We start from the raw sequence: 19,917 nt of genomic DNA, 5'->3' as shown, positions 1-19,917 counted from the left end.
ACCTGCTCTCACAGAATACTGCCTCTCTTCTGTAAAAAAAACAAAAAACAAACAAACAAAAAAACAGCAACAAAAGCATTCAAGACCACTATGAAGAAAGAGCTGCATGTCTTCTCTCATGGCTTCATACTTTCATGTGTTCAACACACACAGGCAATTATATACCTAATACTCTACAGGAACATGAGAGTAATGTGCCATGAAACACATTAACCCCTTGGAGTACTCTGTAATGATCAAAAAGCTCTAAAAGGCTGTGGTAAGGAAAAAAAAAAGATGTGCTAATAGCACCAAATACTATTTTTTCCTGCAAGCTGTATCAGCTCCATGAGAAGCATTCTGCAATAAACAGGACATTTCAAGGGCAAAGTGAGCAGCTGTAAATGCTTACCCAGCTTCTCCACAGCTGCTACACTGACTGCTGTCACATTCACAGCAGAGGGGTCAATGGGATCACACACTGCAAGACCTTGATAATCTACAACATTTAATACTAAGCTAATAGAAAGCAGTAAGCCTGGACCACAGAAAAGAGTCATTACCTGCTCAGGGAAGGGTTTGGGAGCCATTTTAGGAAAAGGGACGACACACACAGCTACAGTGCAAGCAGCACAGAGGACTCTACTGGCACTGCTATGGGGAGCCCAGCTACGCCTCACTAACCACCCAGCCAGGTCTCACCTGCTGCTCTGCAACCAGGACTGGTGGCCAGGGCTTAGGCTGGGCACAGGCTTTGCTCCAAAGGCTGCTGCGCCAAGCAACTAACGCACCTGCCTGAACAGCATCGTGAATAAAGGGTCAAACCCAGGCTTGTCTCTAACAAAGCAAGGCAGTTAATGGAGACATCACTCCAGGCCCAAAAGGGTTTACAAGGCTACCAAAGAGAACTAACAATTGGAAAGTGAAAAAAAAAAAATACATTTTAAAGGTCACATTAGTCCTAAAGAAAGCATGAAGTGTGTAACAGTGTGTCACAAGGCAACAGCATAAAGTCAGAAGTCCCGAAAGAGAGACCTGGGGAGTTCTGCCATTTTCTTTGTAACTAATCAGCAATTTTTAGGCAAGATCTTAGAAATCACAGCACCCAGATATAATTGAAATAAAACTTTAGATTCAAGGAAAATGAGCCAGGCTCACTAGACGTCAAATTATACTGAAATGTAGCATAAATACTATCAGTTATGAACTAGATGCAAAGCCCAGAAGAAAAATGCTAGGTTGCAAGAGAATGTAAAGTAAAACCACCAAACCAACGAAAGACTTAACTACAGGGGCTACACTAGAGCTAAAAATTGAACATTAAGGAAGATGAACAGAAAAGCAGCTTGAAAATTCCTTTTCTTAAGTAAAGCACGAACAACCAGGTTTCAGTGCAAGTTTTACATCAGTAAGAAACTGTTAAGAATTCTTATTTTCTATCTCAGTTTCTCAGACTATTCAAAACTAACCAAAACAGGAAAAGCAGATGGAAACTCTTCTCACTGAAAGAAACAGGAGTTGGACATCAGTATCTTACAACTATTTGATTTACAATTTGTAAATCTTTGTCAAGAATAAAGGATAAAAAAAAAAAAATCCCAAAACTAAAAAACAACAAACCCATAAACCCCACAATAATGGAAGCAACTTAATTTTATCTTTATCTGTTTAAATAAAAGGTTCTGATACCGTTATTTCAGTAAGCCTACACAAGTGGAGAGAAGCCAATATTAGGAGTTACCTGATTTAGTCTCCCAACACCAGTAACAGTTATGCAATGTGCCGAGCCAGCAAAAGAACTTTTATATTCTCCTTTCATGCCCTTTTAGCTTATGAGTTTCTCTTAAGAAACTGAGTATGCATATTCTATATATTTTAAGGCATTATTAAGTGAAAATAAATAAACAGAAGCCTTTTTATAAGCATTGATTATCTTTATAAGCATTTGTAAGCATTTAGTCATGCAAAACACCAAGCTGAGATTTATCCAAAAGGCAATTTATGTGGGTATATATAGAAATAAAATCAAAATGCTGCCTGCATTTGTGCATGTTCTAGTAATAAGAAATAGCATGCTATATAAGCTTTAAGAGATACAAAGGGGAAATAAAAACAGACCTCTCTCAAGAGTGATGTCAAACCAGACCAAACTGCATTTCCATCAAGCAGTTGAGAATAACAGAGAAAAGTATTTAACTACCCAATGGGCACACAGAAAAATCATAGCCACAATATTTCCTTACTAGAAAGACAACATGACAGAGGCAGACAGGGTATTACTTCTAAATCATTAGTTATCACTTCTTTCTTTCTTTCCAGATTTATGGTCTGTGGATTTCTCAACACTTGAGATATAACACACAGGATTAAAAAACAGAAAAAAGAAAAACAGAGTTCATATGATGCATTTCCAGTATTTTTTATTTTTGTGATTCCATATTGTAAACAAGTTGTATGTTGCAATAGAAGTTTTAAAAAAAGAGAGATAAAAGTACATTTGAAGCATAAAACTGAGACCTCTTGACAAAGAATTCCTCCCTCTACTTTATCCTGATGACAGAAATTTGTAACTAAACTGTTTGCATAAACTGTGTCAATAACATCTGCATAAACACTGTGAAAACATACACTAAAATGTGTATTTTTCTAATTGCTTTTGGCCACATCTCTCAGATACCATTAAAAGCAGGTATAACTGACAGCCTCCTTAAATACATGACTTCTAATACTGGATAATACAGACAATAGTGTTAGAATTTGCAATTAAAAAAACCCAAATCATTAACCAAGGCCAAAATCAGAGCAGACACTGTTCTGCATTTAACTGTGTTCAAAACGCAGGGCATATTCTAAACAGATTTTGCTGCTAATGCAAAACTACAATTGCAAAAAGTTAATTTTAAGAAATACTGTACATAAAACTGTAGAGAAACACAGTAATCCAAATGAAACTTTTACGAAGATAAACTTCACCTAGACACTCTAGATACAGCTAAGTAATTATAAAAAGGCTAATTATATAATGCAGAAAACATTCTACCTTAATAAATGCATAATGAAAACTAATGTTACTTACCCCCATATACAATACCAAACTGACCAGAACCCAGCACTTCATCAGCAAATATTTGGTACACAGAACTGATATCCTAATGCATGAAAGAAAGAAAAAATCACAAATATCAGGAGTAATCAAAACATTCACAAGCACATTAGTACTGGCTAAGCTGCATTTACACTTGGCATTAATTAAACTCTGTAAAGGCTGCCATCATTACTCTGAACTGAGGAGAAAAACACAACAAACTTTCCCTGAAGAGGATCCACTTAGCTGCACTGTGAGCAGGGACATTCACACAAGCTAACAGCTGGGTCAGGTAAGGAGATAACCTCCCATATATAACATAGAATTCTTTAGCTACAACAGCCTGGTGTTGCTGCCTTACGCAGACACTGTTACTACCAATTCCTTCATAACACCCAGGTAAACAAGCACCATTATCAGACAATGCACATGACTCACCACATTCTCCTGGACTTGGCAATTTGAAACAGAGATGCTTAGAGATAACTCTTCTGCAATAAAGAAGATATAAATGAGTAAGTAAATAGGAAGGGCAGGCTTTTTCTAGTAAAAATTAGTAAAAAACCAAAACAACCCCACCTTACTCACTTCTAACCCAGTCATGGTGAAACAATTTTTATTGATGTTCTGCAGAAACATCATACCCTGGAACTCAGATTTCACAGATTGATTAGAAAAACAGCCCCAGGAGTTTTGCTGGGATTATTTGCCTATTTTTGTCATATCACTGATTACAAAAATAGTAGAACAGTGTAAGTGTGTACACAGTAGAGACCTGGAGATCCAAAAGCAATAGTAACATGGCAGTTGTATTAGAGTACACTAAATTCTTAAGAATTTCTGGTAGCAATATAGAAAGATACAGGGAAGACCAGATAGATCCCTTATTGCCAAATGAATGTGGTTACTAATTATCTGTGCCATCAAGACATAGTGAATTAATGCATAAGAAAAGGAAAAAAAACAAGCAAAGCAAGTAACAGAAGACCTGGTAATTAAAAAAGCAGTAAAGGCCATAATACATCCATGAAACAAAGATTGTTTAAACTACAGAAGCCTATCAATCTCTCGAATAAAAAAGCTCATCTAGAAAGTATAATTTGTGAGTAAAAGCACCAGATAAAGACACAGAATTTTTCAGCCTGCAGCCGATGTTGACACAAACTTTTCACTACAGGAATAACATTATGATGCACAAGCAAAGAGAGAGACATCAAAGAAGGCAGAAAACACCCTCTTCCTTTGACTTCCAAGACAGAGGTAAAACATTCTCAGACAAGCAGACATCTGTTTTTGTTAATTTAAAAAAAAAAAAAAAAAGAATTAGAATAAATTTACCTACAAGGTGAAGATATAATATAGTTTCACTAGCACTTTGAAAAGAGCCTTTACCACTCTAAAAGCTTTGAACTTTAAAAATGCAATTTCAGAGAGCAAAGAAAATGTCTGCATCTCATTTTTGCCCCTGTACTTCATCTCAAAGAAGGAAATTACAGGCTTAAGATAGCAACAAACACAATTCTCAAAGACACTCTGAATACTGCACCTGACATAGGAGTTAGAATTACAGCCTTGCATAGGTCTGCTCATCACTGACAATAGTGAAGTAATATTGTATTGGAACAACAGTACACAACAACAAGGATAAAGAAGAAAGAAGGCAGCAAAAAAAGTTCCTAAGGTCAATACAAACTACAGCAAGGTTGAAACAAGGGAACTAGAAAGTGACCATACAGTTTTAGAAACTCTTCAAAGAAAATACAGTGAACCCTTCTCAACAGATGGTTACAGAAGGCAAAATATCTGGTAGGTAGAGATTGAGTTACTCCTTCCAAATAAATCCATTTTTCTAGTGTCCAAAATGCATAAGAATAAGGGTTGAAAAATTGCCACTTCTGAAGATATCAGTAATGCCAGATTCAACATGTAATCTATACCAGGTAACAGCTTTCTAATATCTTTCTTTTCAGCTCAGAAACATCCTATCCCAACTACCAGGTACAAGGTCAGAAAGACTCTTCCCCATGGGTTAGACCAGAAAAGAACCCTCATTCCTAGCTACTTCCTGGCCAGAATATGGTACAAATTGACTAGGTCTTGTCAAGACCTTGAATAGGGTCTTGTGGACATTTTGACACTGCAAGTTCCCTAGGGCTGCTGTAAACATTTCAAGCACTAGCAATGTCTCCCTCCTCTTTTGGGTCTTTCCCTTTAAAAAAACACATTGGAGGCTTTGGGGTTTTGTTTTTTTGCTTGTTTGTTGGGTTTTTTAACCAAAATTCTAATTTTCTTAAAGGCTCTTGAGATACATTTCATGGCTCACAATGTGTAGGAAGAAGAGCGATGAATGGACATCTTGTGATTTTTATAAACTAAAAATCTCAGTCTGAGTTGTCTAAGAGTAGGCAAACACCACTCTGCAATTCATGGGAGCTTCTTATACTCCTATAATCCTAAACATGCTAAAATATTTCTTTCTGTATCTACCCTGCAGCTCTATTCTCTACCACTATCAAGTTTCAATTAAAAAAAAAAGTTATTATTTATATCTGATTTTGGAAAAAAGCAACTGTCTTGGCAAGTCTCTCAGCAACAGTAAGCCTTAGCTTCCTGAAAACAAAGAGAGCTTTGGGGTGTGTGTATATATATATTTGGAACTAGAGTATTTAATATAGAAGGTAGCATTTTCCATATGTATAAGGCCAGTTATAAGGTACCATCCTACAGGTGTATTTCTCACTGTAATCAAACACAGATATCACTACTGTCATTTCAGACCATGCCCGAGTTCTCAGAAAGTGCCTTTACCTCAGGCTGGCATTCACATGTTCTTAACTGTTGCTGATGCAGAGTAGCCAGAGAGCAGAGACAGAGAAACTAATCTCAGAATCTCCTGCAAAAGAAAAGTTCACTAGAAGAAGATTAAGGAGTAGCTGGAAGATGAAAAGAAACTAAAGAATGAAATCATAAATCTCAGTAAAGGATGTGAATGCATGTCATTGCAAGGGAACAAGGAGATGTCTGAAGAGAAAGAACACAATATATACTTTAGTGGAGGCTTGGTAACAAATGTGATCCCATGCCAGAGAAAGAACAGGGTGCAGGTACATAAAAAGAACAGGGTACTTTTTATTACTACCCATGCCTCTAAAAGTTCTTTCCATCACTAGTAGTATTTACAATGTATCACTAATGCCTTTCTTCTCCTTAGCTACTGACATCTCACAGGTTTAAAAAAAAAATATGCAGGGGATAACATCAGAAAGCATTCAAATTCAGTTCTTTCAGGGTATATGTAAATGGTCTGAAAATATTTACTTATTTATGAAAGCATATTAGAAATATCTAAACTATGGTCTCTTTTTATCATGTGAGTTCTTAATGCTCCTACAATAAACCTCTGCAAGATGCACTCCTATTGTAACTCTGATCAGCTACTGCTTCCCGCTACAGCCGACCCTCCACACACCTGAGCGTCACTCTTTAGAGACCCGTGGAAAACTACGCACACAGCTCAGCAGAGAACAGACAACACTTTGCTCTAAACAAGCACTTTTCTGGAAGGAGTCTCTACCATTAAGAGCTTCAGAATACGAGCGACAGGTAGTGCCTCGTCTGCCTGCTTACTGTGGTCTTTTCCTTGTCCTGCAGCAGTGCAAAGGCTAGCTTGAGGGGTGACTGGCATCAAGGCCTGACGGATGGCTTTCTCCCAGCCCTGAGCTACGTCCAGCCCGACTCCGCTGGCAGCCAGAACAGGACTGTGGTGACTGCTGCCATTGTTCTCGCCAACAAAGTACACCATCGTGTCAGTGATGATCTCAAAGCAGTAGGGGTTGCTGCCCTGCACCACGTGCGAAAAATCTCGAGGCTGAGTCACCTGGAGAATTTCTGAAAGCGGAATCTCCTGAAGAAAAACATTAAAGATTAAAAAATGAAAATGCACATTATCTTTTAATATACTGATACTCAACGCTTAAAAACGTTTGCAAAGAAACCAAAGCAATGTGTTGAAGCACCAAAACACCCAGCTTCACAGCTAATGTCAAACTGTGCATGACCATTGCCCACCCAGTGTTCTGTATTCCTCTGGAGAAGTCTAGAGAGGCCTCCAGCCCCACCACAGCTCTCTCCATACAACTACTGTTTTCTATACAGACTGCATTTACATTCAGCACGAGACATGCTCCCACCCCATACAAATGATGGGCGAGTACAGAATGACCATTTTCCCCCTGTAGTTCGTGCAGGATAGCTAGAGAAGAACATGACAGGGAAAAAAAGTGAAACGAGAACATTCAGAAGAGGATGTGGTTATATAAGCTAGTCAACAAGCACTGCTTCACTTGTCTTATTGTTTTAGGTGAAGAATCTCTTTCATACAGATGTTAGCAATTTCTACTGACTCCCTCTACTTTGTCAGTTTGAGATCACAGTACAAGCAGCACTGAGAAGAGATCTGAAGGAAGAAGTGGTTTCAAGTTCACACTAGCTGCAGGAGGACATTCCACGTACATGGGATGGTGTACAGGTGCGTGTCACTTGCAAGAGCAGTGAACAAGCAGGTGAACACCAGACTGGTATTAAGGGGATAAGAGACAGTAGCTGATGAAGACCAAATGTAAAGGCACAACAGGGAATGATTCTAAGAGCACAGACAAAAAACCTGAGGTTTAAGCAGTTAAAAAACGGAGTGCAACGGGGCAAGTCAAAGGACTAAAAGCAGTGACATAACGGAGCAACAAGCAAGGAACATATTTTACCAGCTGTGTTTTGAATGCACAGGGCAATACAAGTATCAGAGAGGTCTGAGAAGAGACTGCATTGGTCAAAATAGGGATGAAAAGGATCTGGGCAAGTTTAGCTGGGTGTACAGAGAAAAGGCTCGATCTTAGAGATGTTACAAAGGAAGAAGCTGCAAGATTTGGATGCCCACCTAAAGGTGTAAGACAAGAAAGGGAAAAAATCCTGTTTATCCATTCAAACACATTTCCTGAATATTCCAGCATTGTACATATTACTATATTAACAATAGACTAAACTTACTGCTAAGCTTCACTTATATATGCCAGGCTGCACAGTAAATTTTCCTCCAAATCCTATTTACAACTTTCAGTTGTACAGTTGGGAATAATTTAGTTTTAGGAAACTCAAAATAGAATACATAAGCATGCAAGCTTTCAGCCACTAAAGAGAAAAATCATAGCCTTTATTAAACTGCTGGCCAAACAAATTCTCTGGTAATTGTGAAGAAACCTTAATATGCTAGGTAATACAGGAGAATGATACATGTAAAATGTAAGGAGAGATATACTTGCAAGGATTAGAACAGGAGCTGCAAGCAACTTCTCAGGGTTGGTCTTGGTCCTTCTCACTTGCAGGCTTTGGCCAACAATTAACCTGGCCACAGTTTTGATTTATAAAGATGGGGAAATTGAGATAATATTTATGCTGCTCACAATTAAACTTTAAATCTATAAAGCACCATGTAAAACAAGTACAGCATAATTAATCAACATCATTAATTACCTTGTAATATTTTGTTCCAGATTCATTTTGAAATAATGTGAGGCATTTACTGTCCAGTCTCCAGTAATGTCTTTTTCTCTACAAAATGCAGAGTACAATAACATAAGGAACAAATCACTGGCATGGATTTTGTTATCTGATTATCTACATGAGAAATGCTTTAAATTACTAAGATAATCAATCAATGTTAATCTACAGTTGCATCTTAGACTAGATACATGAAAAAATACACTTTGGCAATACAAGGGTTTTTTTGTTGGGTTTTGTTTGTTTTGGTAAAGTTTTGGTGTTTTGTTTTGTTTTGTTTTGAACTCAAGAAGAGGCTAGAATATTATTACCAGAAACAGAAAAAATAACACCTCACAGTAACAGCAGTGACAAAAGCAGTTATCCTGTACAGGAAAAACACTTACCAACATAGGTTTCACTCCAGATGCATGTGCTCAGAAACTCTGAATTATTTTAATTTAGTAACAACTGTGGGAGCCATGCTTTCTCCTTCTGTGCCCTCACACCAACATTGCAAGGGTTCAAGGATGGAGCAAGCCTAACAAGTCTTTAATTCTTTTGTCAACACAGAATTCTAGAAGGTTAAAAGCACACAGTGGCAAGACAGGCAGATTATGAGATTCAAGTGAACAAAATACCTCAGGATAAAAAAATAAAAATCAAACCAGACTAAATAGCCATTATTTGGAAGTCTCCACCACTGAAAAATGTCTTCTCCACTAAAAAGTAATACGAATAAGCTGTAGCACATAAAGAGTCTTGTAATTTTAAGCAGAAGACTATTCCCCTAAACAAAGAAGCTTTTAGAAAGCTGATATGGCTGTATGAATCTAATTTACTTTGCTTGTACCATGCTCGTATAGTTAGAAACCCATTTTAATTTTTTTATGACAAAAATCCAAGACCCTTAGCTCTGGCCTAAGATGACAAAGCCTGGAACATAATTCAGCAGAGCTTAAATCACTTCAGTCATGGGGAAGTTAAGACTACCTGTAGGAGCTTGGTCATTAGTGGATTTAACTTACTGCAATTCCCAGTGAGAACTGAATGGAAACTGGGTGACAGCATAAGGGTGAACCTGTCATGGACATATATGCTCTTTATTAAATCATGAATAAGGGAAGACTTTGGAGGTGGAGGAATTAAGGAACAGGTTTGTAACTCGCTCAGAGATTCAACATCTGCCCATACCCTATTCTGAGAAAGGATGAGCTCAGCGGGAGGAAGAGAATACAGATGATGATACAGAAACTTCTCATTATAAAGGGTGAGAAAGGGTTGTTATCCAGGGTCAGGCAAGGAGCATACAGGTATTGTTGTTAAAACAGCCCTCTTTGGAAGGGACAGAAAGCCCAAGTTGTTTCAGGAATAGGAAATAGTCTGACACTGCGGAGAGCAGAGCACTCAAGGGAAACAGCCGATGTTGTAATGCCTAATACGGAAGTCTCCTCCCATTAGGAAGCTCTATGAGATCTTGCTTGGCTGAAGGTATCTGGCTTTGTGGCAGAATACTCCCCTTCAACTGAATGGCCTTTTTCAGCAGATGTCATCTAGGTAGCACTCAGACTGACAGATGAAGAAAATCAAACTAAGGCACAATTTGATCACTGTTCTATGAGAAGGTTCAAAATCATCCATGGAAAAATGTACCATTAATGAAATATTAAATCAGAGCTGAAAAATAGGTCTGTTCTGACCAGTTCTGCTAGAGCTGTTTATCTTCATCTGCTACCTGGCCTTTGTTTTTCCACAGCCAGATTATGACAATTATATCTGTTAAGTAGCCTTGGCAAGAATCTCATCAGAAATATGCTAGATGGTTACTTTGGTTTGCGGTAAATACATCTAGGTGTTGGAAAACTGTGTTTTGAAGAAATCTTTTGTAAGGCAGTTCCTGACAGACCACTTGTGTTGGTTTTTAGCTAATAACAGTAAAAATGCTACAGTATCCTGAGCTGACTAGTATCACCCCTCAGCTTGATGTCAGCAGAACTTAAAACAGCTTTGCATCTCTACATTTCTGAAGTCCCCTTCAATCACACTCCTGCACAGAGAGAAAGAATGCAAGAGTATTTATGCTGCTTTTCATGAACAGTCTTGATATGACACTGTTCTTCACAAGATCTGGGAACTTCTTGACTTCATCCTTTTCATTCATCTAGTAAAGGACAAAAGCATTCTCTCCCTCCCACCAGATAACTCTAAGGAACCCAGCTATTCTTCCTGATCACCCTCCTCAATACACAAAGCCAAGGAGCTTGCTAAAGAAGGTTCAAATGGGAGATTATTGGTAGCTCTGGAAACAACAACGTAGTCTTTTTGGAGGATGCTTGCATACCCTAGAACATGCAGTCAAGTCACAACTCAATCCAACTGACATCAAGAGGCATAATGAATTTTGAGGGGATAGTGTTCAACAATGCTTACTTTTACACAGAGTGAATTGCTAGGGGAATGAAAGACTCCCATATCTACACATAAATACTTACAAACACCAAGATCACTAGAATAATAATGACAACCGTATCAGAACTCATCATTTTACAATGGTTTCCACCTTTTCATGCAGTAGAATAAAAACACTGATAAAAACATTTAGTTCAAATACTAAACAGAAAGAAGACATAAGCAAATTATTCAAAATTATTGTCTCAGGAAAGCTGAAGTCTTAAACAAGCCATTTGAGACAGTTTAAAGATGTTTTGCCTTCTTAAAAGGAAGGAAGAATATGCTGTTGAATCACCACATGAAGAATTTTGAATAAATGGCAGTTTTTGCTTTGCACCAGATTTCTTTATAACAAACATCACAGCTAAATTCTTTCAAATGATACTGCAAACCAGAATATCTAACTAAGAAATTAAATACACTGATTTAGAGAAGTAATTTAACTTAATGTAGGAAGAAACTAAAGTCACTGACCAGATTGTCTCTACTAGTATAGTGGACCATCCATCCTTCCTTCACCATAGTACTACTCTTCCTCTTTGTGTGCTTGATCGACTGTACAACTCTCATGAGAGGAATGTTATTGCTTGTTGAAGGACTAAAAAAAGACGGAACAGTTAATATTCAACACATTAAAATACACTAGTACTGCAATTATATGGTACTACACGTTTAGCCCATAATTTTCAGGAGCAGGCACCTTTATTCCCATACAAATGTCACTGATAGATGACACTAATAAGGTATCTGAGCTCTCACAGTACAAATATTACAGTACTTAAATTGCTCTGCAGAACACAGAAGAAATACATTGGAATGAGGACACCTATAGAAATCACCCTCTCTCAAAACAATTAGCTGAGACTGGTGGTCTTAATCCAGCATAAAAGTATACTGAACATCAGCATCACTATCATTTTCCCTTATCATAGTCAATTTACACAGACAATTCTTGAGATTTTTATTACACTAATGAACATCCTCATCTAAGCATACTTTCAGTTTATGAAAACATAAGCAGGAGTGTGTTAATTCAAATCACAGCTGCACTAGAAAACTGTCAATGCTCAGGGATATTAATTGTCCTGCAGACAAGGATTTGACTATCTCTAGTCTTCTGACAGAGTCAATAGTTACATATACAGGTTTTAATAGCACTGAAGATGGGAGTCAAACACCTTCTGCTTAATACAAGAGCTCCTGTATGGGATACTAACCCAAAATGACAAGGTAGATTCAAAAACAGAAATGTAAGGATGCTTTAATACAGCACACAGTTACACTGCAGAATTGGCTGCCACAGGATTCTGTACCTTCTAAAAACTTTAATTGCCTGGAATCCCATTAGAAACGAATGGAAAAATCCTACCTAGAGGTGGAACACTAAAAAGATGACACTTCCAACTCAGGAAGTCCTTGAGCTATATATCACTGAAAGAAATGCATTTCCTCACGTATTTGCTGTTAAGCCCTGAGCTAAAATGACCTTTAATTTGACCTGATACAACTGCTCTTATGTTATTAAGACTGACTTAAGAAAAGCGGGATGATGCTGTTCAGATAATACAAAAAGTAAAAAGACCAAGCTTGATTAAAGGAACTATTTAACAACAGACAGAAGACTTCAGAAAAATCACATTCAAGATAAATAAAGCAAATTTCTGCCTAAAATGCATAGACTATGATGTGAATATTAAAATATCTCAAGTAATTCCTTTAAAATCAATACACATAATAACAGTAACTATGTTAGGCTAGTCACAAAGACCTTATTCATGTCTTAGCCATGTTAAGCCATATATTTTACCATGTTTTCATAATTCAGTTTTATTTCTTTGATAACAGTAATAAAACAGCACTTTTTCCAATTAGAAGAGAATATATTATTATAATTTATGTTTCAGAGTTCCTTGAGACAAGATAAATTTACACAGCATTTTCAAGCTTCAAAACAAAACAAAAAAACAACACAGATGAAAAAACAACCATTTGAGCAGTAAAACTTGGCTTATTAGAAATGTTTTTGCTCACAATGCTGAGGAAAGTACTTGCAGAGCAAAGAAGTCTGCCTTATGGCTTACCTGATGGTTTTGACAGCTTCCTCATCTTTATCTGCATCAAGGTCAGATGGATCCATAAAAAAGATTTTGTCCTCTGGAGGAGAAGGCTCTTCAGTGTCATCTAGACCTCGACTACCATCACTGCTCATTTCACTGCTGTCAACTTCCATTGGCATGTCCAAGTCCTGGCCTGGGCTAGCAGGTTCTGGAAAGAGCACAGGATTCAGATATTATTTCAAGTACACAATTTAAAAAAAGAACAAAGAAAGGCCAAATAAAACCAAAAAAATTTCTTCTTCAGTTCATATTTATGCAGGTAAACATAAAAGTACAATTAAAATATACAAAATTCTCAAATTTTTGCTAAAAGAGGCAAAGTATGCTAATGAACATTATCAATTTGGCTTTGCTAAATGCCAAGGCAACAGAGACCCAACTAAAATAAGATTCATATTGAAAGAAACAGAGTGAAAAGCTTAAGGTCTAAACCTAAATCTCATTAAGTAATTCTGTTCCACAAGTAATCAGTACAAAGTAACCTTTTGATGGCTAGAGATGACCCAGAGAATTATTCCTGTGCAAATTAAATTCTCCGTCAACAGAAACTCAACTCTGTTCTTGCTGCCCTTGTAGCCCATAATAGCAAAAGGGAAGAAAGCAGGGCTGTGGTATTGTAGGAGAAGAGAAAAGCAGAAGAGATCTCATTCACATCTGACTCCCAGCTGGCAGAATTTTAAAGTTTCCAAAAGCTGTACAACTTGCACTGTGGAAAACTAAGAATTAAGACATATAAATATCTGTAGCTTTTTTTTTTTTTTTTTCCTAAGGAGAGCTCAATTTAAGGGTAGAAGAAATAAAAAAATAAAAATAAACAACTCCTTATGCCCACAGAAGAACTGTAAGAAATACTAGTTCCCAAATTCTGTGCCCTAGCACCTTAGCATCACAGGGGTGATGAAAGAGGGCTGCAGCAACAACATGTTGCAGGTTATTGCTCACGGCCATCCATCTGAAGATCCAGACCAGAGCCTTGGCGCTGGAGAAGGCAGGCAATGAACAGATGGGATACGATGTGCAATGGCAATGGATCCACTGGATAACAGGGCTGCTGCCCAGGACTCTGAATCAGGTTGTGCAGTTTGGTGTGATCTGCTGCATGTCATTGATTTTATTACCCTCAAAAATACATGTGCCAAGGATCAAGACTTGGGGCAACGCAATAGCAGAACAGCTGAAGTTAGAAGGGACCTCTGGAGGTCATCTGGTCCAACAAAACCTGTGAGCCCATATAGCTCATTAGCCCATTTGACATAGCTTGTCCAAGTCCCTCCGGATGGCAGCACAACCCTCTGGCCTATCAGCCAGTCCTCCTAGTCATCAGCAAACTTGCTGAGGGTAAGCTCTGCCCCATCTTCAGGTCTTGACCCAGTATTTGCCAGTATTTGCCCCTGTGTTTACCAGCCTCCAACTAGACTTCATTCCACTGATCACCACCCTCTAGACCCAACCATTCAACCAGCTTTCAATCCACCTCACCGTCTGTTCATCCATCACCTGTTTCATCAGCTTAACACTGCTCTAAAAAATAAAGACTCCAAACATACTGTTCCTTACCTTCCCTTTTCAACTCCATAAGGTCTATTCAGAAAATAGTCCTACCTAACTGAGGTTTCTTCCTTTCTCTTTTACCTCATAAACTGCTGGGCTAGCTCTGGCCACTAAAAATCATGGATGTGAGAAAGTTACAAAAAATGGTACTGGTCTTCAGATATTAACATTTAAAAATATATAATTTCCTGGTGAACAGCGAGCAGACTGATCACAACAGATGTCTAATTTTTGTACATTGAGAAGGCTTCTTGATTTATTTCTCTTGGGCACTCTCGAGCAAAGCATGCTGTACTTGCCAAGACTAAGCAAAACCAAAGTCAGAGTATAAGGTTTACAGTGAATCTTCTCAATTGTCAGCAATCTCAAGTGAAAAAAATGGGAAGATAAAATAAAAAGACAAAATATATTCAAAGATGAGGGAATTAAAAGTTAATGCATCTTGTTAAACCTCCAAAGACCTGTCACTATTTGAAAGCATGTTTCTCATCTTACCTCCATTGAAAATCACCTCTCCAAGACAGTCTCTAGGTACTTTAGATGCACAGCGTTTGTGACAGTTGAATCTGCAATCTAAAATAGAATATAAATAAGACCATGATGCCAGAATCTTACTCCTACTCAGACAGTAACATTCCATCATTCACTACTTCCATCACAAACTTCAGTTCAGATGCACACATTTTCATGTAACTGAAGACAGCACCAATGAGGTCACCTCCAGAAGGAAATGAACAATCTTGTCCTGATGTTGATGTGCCCCACCACTATTATTATGTCAGCACCTCCCCTTCCAGTACAAAACCATTTTCTACTCCTCTAGCATTCTCTGTAGTTTTTTCCATTTATGATGTAATTTTCCCCATCCTCTCATTTGTTCCACATCCTTTTTTCCATTGCTATATGATTTAAATGTCTCATCTCTATCATTTTTCCCCACCTGCTGCCTAAGACTTGTAGCCACTAGAGCCCCTAGGATCACACACCTGTATCACAGAGCAAATATCCTCTGCAGTACAAAGTCCAGTTCCCCTGTCATTCAGATTAGAGATTGGGCTGAGCACTGAAGCTCTGTTTCTGCCTGCTGACACAGGCAAACAGAACAATGTTATGTCCAGATCTGGCCTGATGTGGAGATGGAATCCAGCCTTGATGCATGCCATTTCTGCATCCGAGGTATCAGATGCAGCCTCCTGAACAAAATCCAGCATACAACATCAGTGGTATTAACAAGAATTTCCTTTATTAGCAGCATCGCCGGAATTTTCAACTCTGTATCAGCATAAAGAATTTCAAAACTTTCTACTGCCCCCACAACTGTTTTTAAACTGATAATTTAGTCCCATTCTGCTACCCAAGGAAAGCTCATTGTGCTTTCTTTTTAAGCCCAGACAGGAGAAAAATAATTATCTCCCCACTTAGTGGCAGAGAAGCCAAACCCTGGAGCAAAATCCAGTCCTGTTCAGCTTCCAAGTGCCTACAAAGAAGCAGTCAATGAACTGTCCTTTCTATAGCAATGCTTTCAGTCCATATTACTGGAATATGGTTACTTCACTAGTCTGAAGGGGACTGGAAGAAACTGAGACATTTCAAATGCTACCAGGGAACCAGAAAGACTGAGAGGGAGTCCTTATAAATTAAACTATGTCCAGAAAAATTCTTGGGTACTGCAATGCAGCTGCCTAGTCAGAAACATCCCCCAGCATGCTTCTGGCCCACAGCACTAGTACAATCCCAAACAGTCCCCAGGTCTAGTTCATAAACCACAGCATTCCTCAAAACTGTTCCCAACCAGGCAATCTGCATACAGCCACACAGGCTCAGATGCTAAGAAAACTTGCTCATGGGCATTGGTCACCTCATCTTAGTCGACCTCAGCGCTTAAGAATGTTCCTGGGCACATTTAATTTATTACCACAAATATAGCCTTAGCATCCCCAAGACCATTCTTAGAGTCCAAGTATAAGCCTGGATCAATTAAAGAAATCCAGAGCTCTTACAGGTACTCAGGAACATGGGATTGCTGAAAGACCCCAATCGTTGGGGATGTGCACAAGGAAGTCAGTGGGAAACCTTAAGAATCTGTAGGAGAAAGCAGCATAAAAATATTTTGCTTGTTTGGTATCAATTCGTGACATATTAAAACTACATACAGGATCATACTGCAGAAATGGAGGACTACTGATGTACTTATTTCTGTCCTGCATGTATACATAACACTTCTCTAGGCTTGTTTTCCATACATAAATGCTATTTCTATCCAGTATCATTCACTTCCCTGAAGTTGATATGGCATCCCCATTTATTCAGCTGGATATACAGTCACAACTCATTAGCATGGAATCATAGAATCATTTAGGATGGAAGGGACCTCCAAGATCATCAAGTCCAACCATTGAGCCATTAGGGCTCTAAAGTACTCCGCTAAAACAGATCAGAATCTGCCAGGGCTGGAAGGGACCACAAGGGTCACCCAGTTCCAACCCCTCTGCCATGAGCAGGGACACCTCCCACTAGATCAGGCTGCCCAGAGCCTCATCCAGCCTGGCCTTAAAGACCCCCAGGGATGAGGCCTCAACCACCTCCCTGGGCAACCCATTCCAGGGTCTCACCACTCTCATGGTGAAGAACTTCTTCCTCACATCCAGCCTGAATCTGCCCACTTCCAGCTTTGCCCCATTCTCCCTAGCCCTGTCGTTACTGGATATCCTACAAAGTCCCTCCCCAGCTTTCTTGTAGGCCCCCCTAAGATACTGGAAGGCCACAATAAGGTCACCTCGGAGCCTTCTCTTCTCCAGACTGAACAGCCCCAACTCTCTCAGTCTGTCCTCACAGGAGAGCTGCTCCAGCCCTCGGATCATTCTCGTGGCCCTTCTCTGGACACGCTCCAGCAGGTCCATGTCCCTCTTGTACTGGGGGCTCCAGAACTGGATGCAGTAGTCCAGGTACATCTATATGTTAAAACTGCAAATCACCTTTTTCAGGCTTCATTATTTAGGTATTGCAGGTACCCCAAGATACACACTGACTTTAAAAAAAAAAAATCCTATCAAAACTAGCTGAGGACGCAGACTTCAAACAGACTGCAAATCAATAAAAACAGAAATGAAAGATAAAACTGCTTCCTTACTTACATAAGACAGCAGTATTTTTAGCCAAAAGAAAGTTAACACAGGCCCAAGCTTACAATTTTTGCTCTCCTCTACTAACAGAAACTGAAGACACATTAAACAGCCTCTTTCAAAACGTCCACCTTCGGTACTCACATCTGACAAACTTACATGAGGGAAACAGAAAGTTAATGTTTCCATTAATACCCATAACTACATCCACAGTAATGGCTACAGCTCATGACTCCAGTTGTCTTTCCTGCACGGAAGCTGACAGATCTGCACTCTCCAGCAACAAGAAGCAGGAGGAGATCACAATGCCATAGTTATGCCCCAGGAACTCCATGAAAGAGTCTGAGAACTGAAGTCAGGGATCTTAACATATGCTAAGTAAAAACCATGCAGTTGATGAAGCCTAAGCTAGTCAGGAAAGGCACTTACCTGTATAAATTTTTTCCAAAAGGTAATAACTAGTACTCTGTACTAGAATAATATAATCAAAAACTTATAAATTCTTTAGTGATTAATCAAGAAGAAAGACACTGAACAAAGGCAACTATTTCCCATTTTTATTAATTTAGAATTATCCTTCTAGAATCAAGGTGTTCCTTCCCAGTCTACCTGTCATTAAATCTTATTTTTCAGAAGAACGTATGATGCACGGCCTACTGCAATGAAAATGAGGGCTGCTGTAATCCTCTCAAAAAGGTACAGTTTTTCAAATTGCATTGTCCCAGTTTGCAGTACAGAACCTTCTGGCAATCAAAACATAAGTTGCACTCAGGATTATATACAAGACTTTTACTGGAGTTTATTGCTGCACCAGAAAATTACTTGTGTACCTTTACACTGCATCCCTTGGCGAAACAGGCCCTTGAGCAGCCGCTTGCAGTACTGGCATATGGTGGGACGGGTGTAAGAGTGAACAGCAAAGGTGTGTGGAACCTTCACTCTGCAAAGCACCATCTTCTCCATCCAGATGGGACGGCCACTCCAGGAGGGAATTCTCTTACTAGGTTCTGGGCAGCAGCGCTGGAATAAAGAAAGTATACACAACTTGCACCAAAACACTGAAACAGTTCTACTGCCACGACTTTGAAAAGTCACAGCAGTCAGGTGAAGTCCCTGGTGACTGGGGGGAAAAAAAGGGTAACATTGGACCCATTTTTAAAAAGGGTAGGAAAGACAACACTGGGAACTTCCGACCTGTCAGCCTCACTGTTGTGCCTGGGAAGATCACGAAATACATCCTCCTAGAAGCTATGCTAAGGCACATAAGGGACAGGGAGGTGATTCAAGACAGCCAGCATGGCTCCACCAAGGGCAAGTCCTGCCTCAACAACATAGTGGCCTTCTATGATGGAGAAGGGCTTGGGGTACTGCGGGATGAAAAGCTGGACATGAGCCAGCAGTGTGCCCTCACAACCCAGAAGGCCAACTGTATCCTGGGCTGCACCAAAAGAAACATGGTCAGCAGTCCAAGGGAGGTGATTCTGCCCCTCTGCTCTGCTCTGTCGAGATCCCATGTGAAATATTGTGTCCAGCTCTGGCATCCTCAGCACAGGAAAGACATGGATCTGTTGGAGTGGGTCCACAACAGGGCCATGGAAATGATCAGAGGGCTGCAACACCTCTGCTGAGAGGAAAGGCTGAGAGGTGGTTCAGCCTGAAGAAGCAGCAGCTCCAGGGAGACCTTACTGCAGTCTTTCAATACTTAAAGGGGACCTATAAGAATCATAGGGGCAATCTTTTTAGCAGGGCCTGTTGTGACAGGACAAGGGGTAACGATTTTAAACTAAAAGAGGGTAGATTCATACTAGATATAAGAAAGAATTTTTTTTACAATGAGGGTAGTGAAACACTGGCACAGGTTGCCCAGAGAGGTGATGGATGTCTCATCCCTGAAAATATTCAAGGTCAGTTTGGTTGAGCAACCTGATCTAGTTGAAGATGTCCATGCTATCTACAGAGAGGTTGGACTACATGGCCTTTAAAGGTCCCTTCCAAACCAAACTATGATATGATTCTACTTTAGAGAAATAAAACAAAAAAATTTTTTAAAAAAAAATAACAGTGTGGCTGGAAGGGAGGT

The 19,917-nt window shown here is 39.2% G+C and overlaps 1 protein-coding gene across 2 annotated transcripts in view; it reads right to left on the bottom strand.

Annotated features, from left to right (window-relative positions):
- The window catches only part of PRKD3 (protein kinase D3), a 41,740-nt gene that overhangs the window by 5,641 nt on the left and 16,182 nt on the right, over positions 1-19,917 (bottom strand). For both annotated transcript variants that reach the window (XM_008946425.1, XM_008946426.1), the window contains 8 exons: positions 18,668-18,857; positions 15,211-15,288; positions 13,129-13,312; positions 11,522-11,645; positions 8,591-8,668; positions 6,692-6,968; positions 3,503-3,555; positions 3,056-3,128 (listed from right to left, as the gene is read on the bottom strand). In XM_008946425.1, the coding sequence (XP_008944673.1) occupies positions 3,056-3,128; positions 3,503-3,555; positions 6,692-6,968; positions 8,591-8,668; positions 11,522-11,645; positions 13,129-13,312; positions 15,211-15,288; positions 18,668-18,857 (1,057 nt within the window). The remainder of the gene's footprint in view (positions 1-3,055; positions 3,129-3,502; positions 3,556-6,691; positions 6,969-8,590; positions 8,669-11,521; positions 11,646-13,128; positions 13,313-15,210; positions 15,289-18,667; positions 18,858-19,917) is intronic.

The sequence above is a fragment of the Merops nubicus genome, unplaced genomic scaffold, assembly GCF_000691845.1.
Source record: "Merops nubicus isolate BGI_N331 unplaced genomic scaffold, ASM69184v1 scaffold9678, whole genome shotgun sequence".
In the NCBI taxonomy this organism is placed as follows: domain Eukaryota; kingdom Metazoa; phylum Chordata; class Aves; order Coraciiformes; family Meropidae; genus Merops; species Merops nubicus.
The sequence above is the reverse complement of the archived record's forward strand: the minus strand, read 5'-3'. Positions and strand labels throughout refer to the sequence as shown.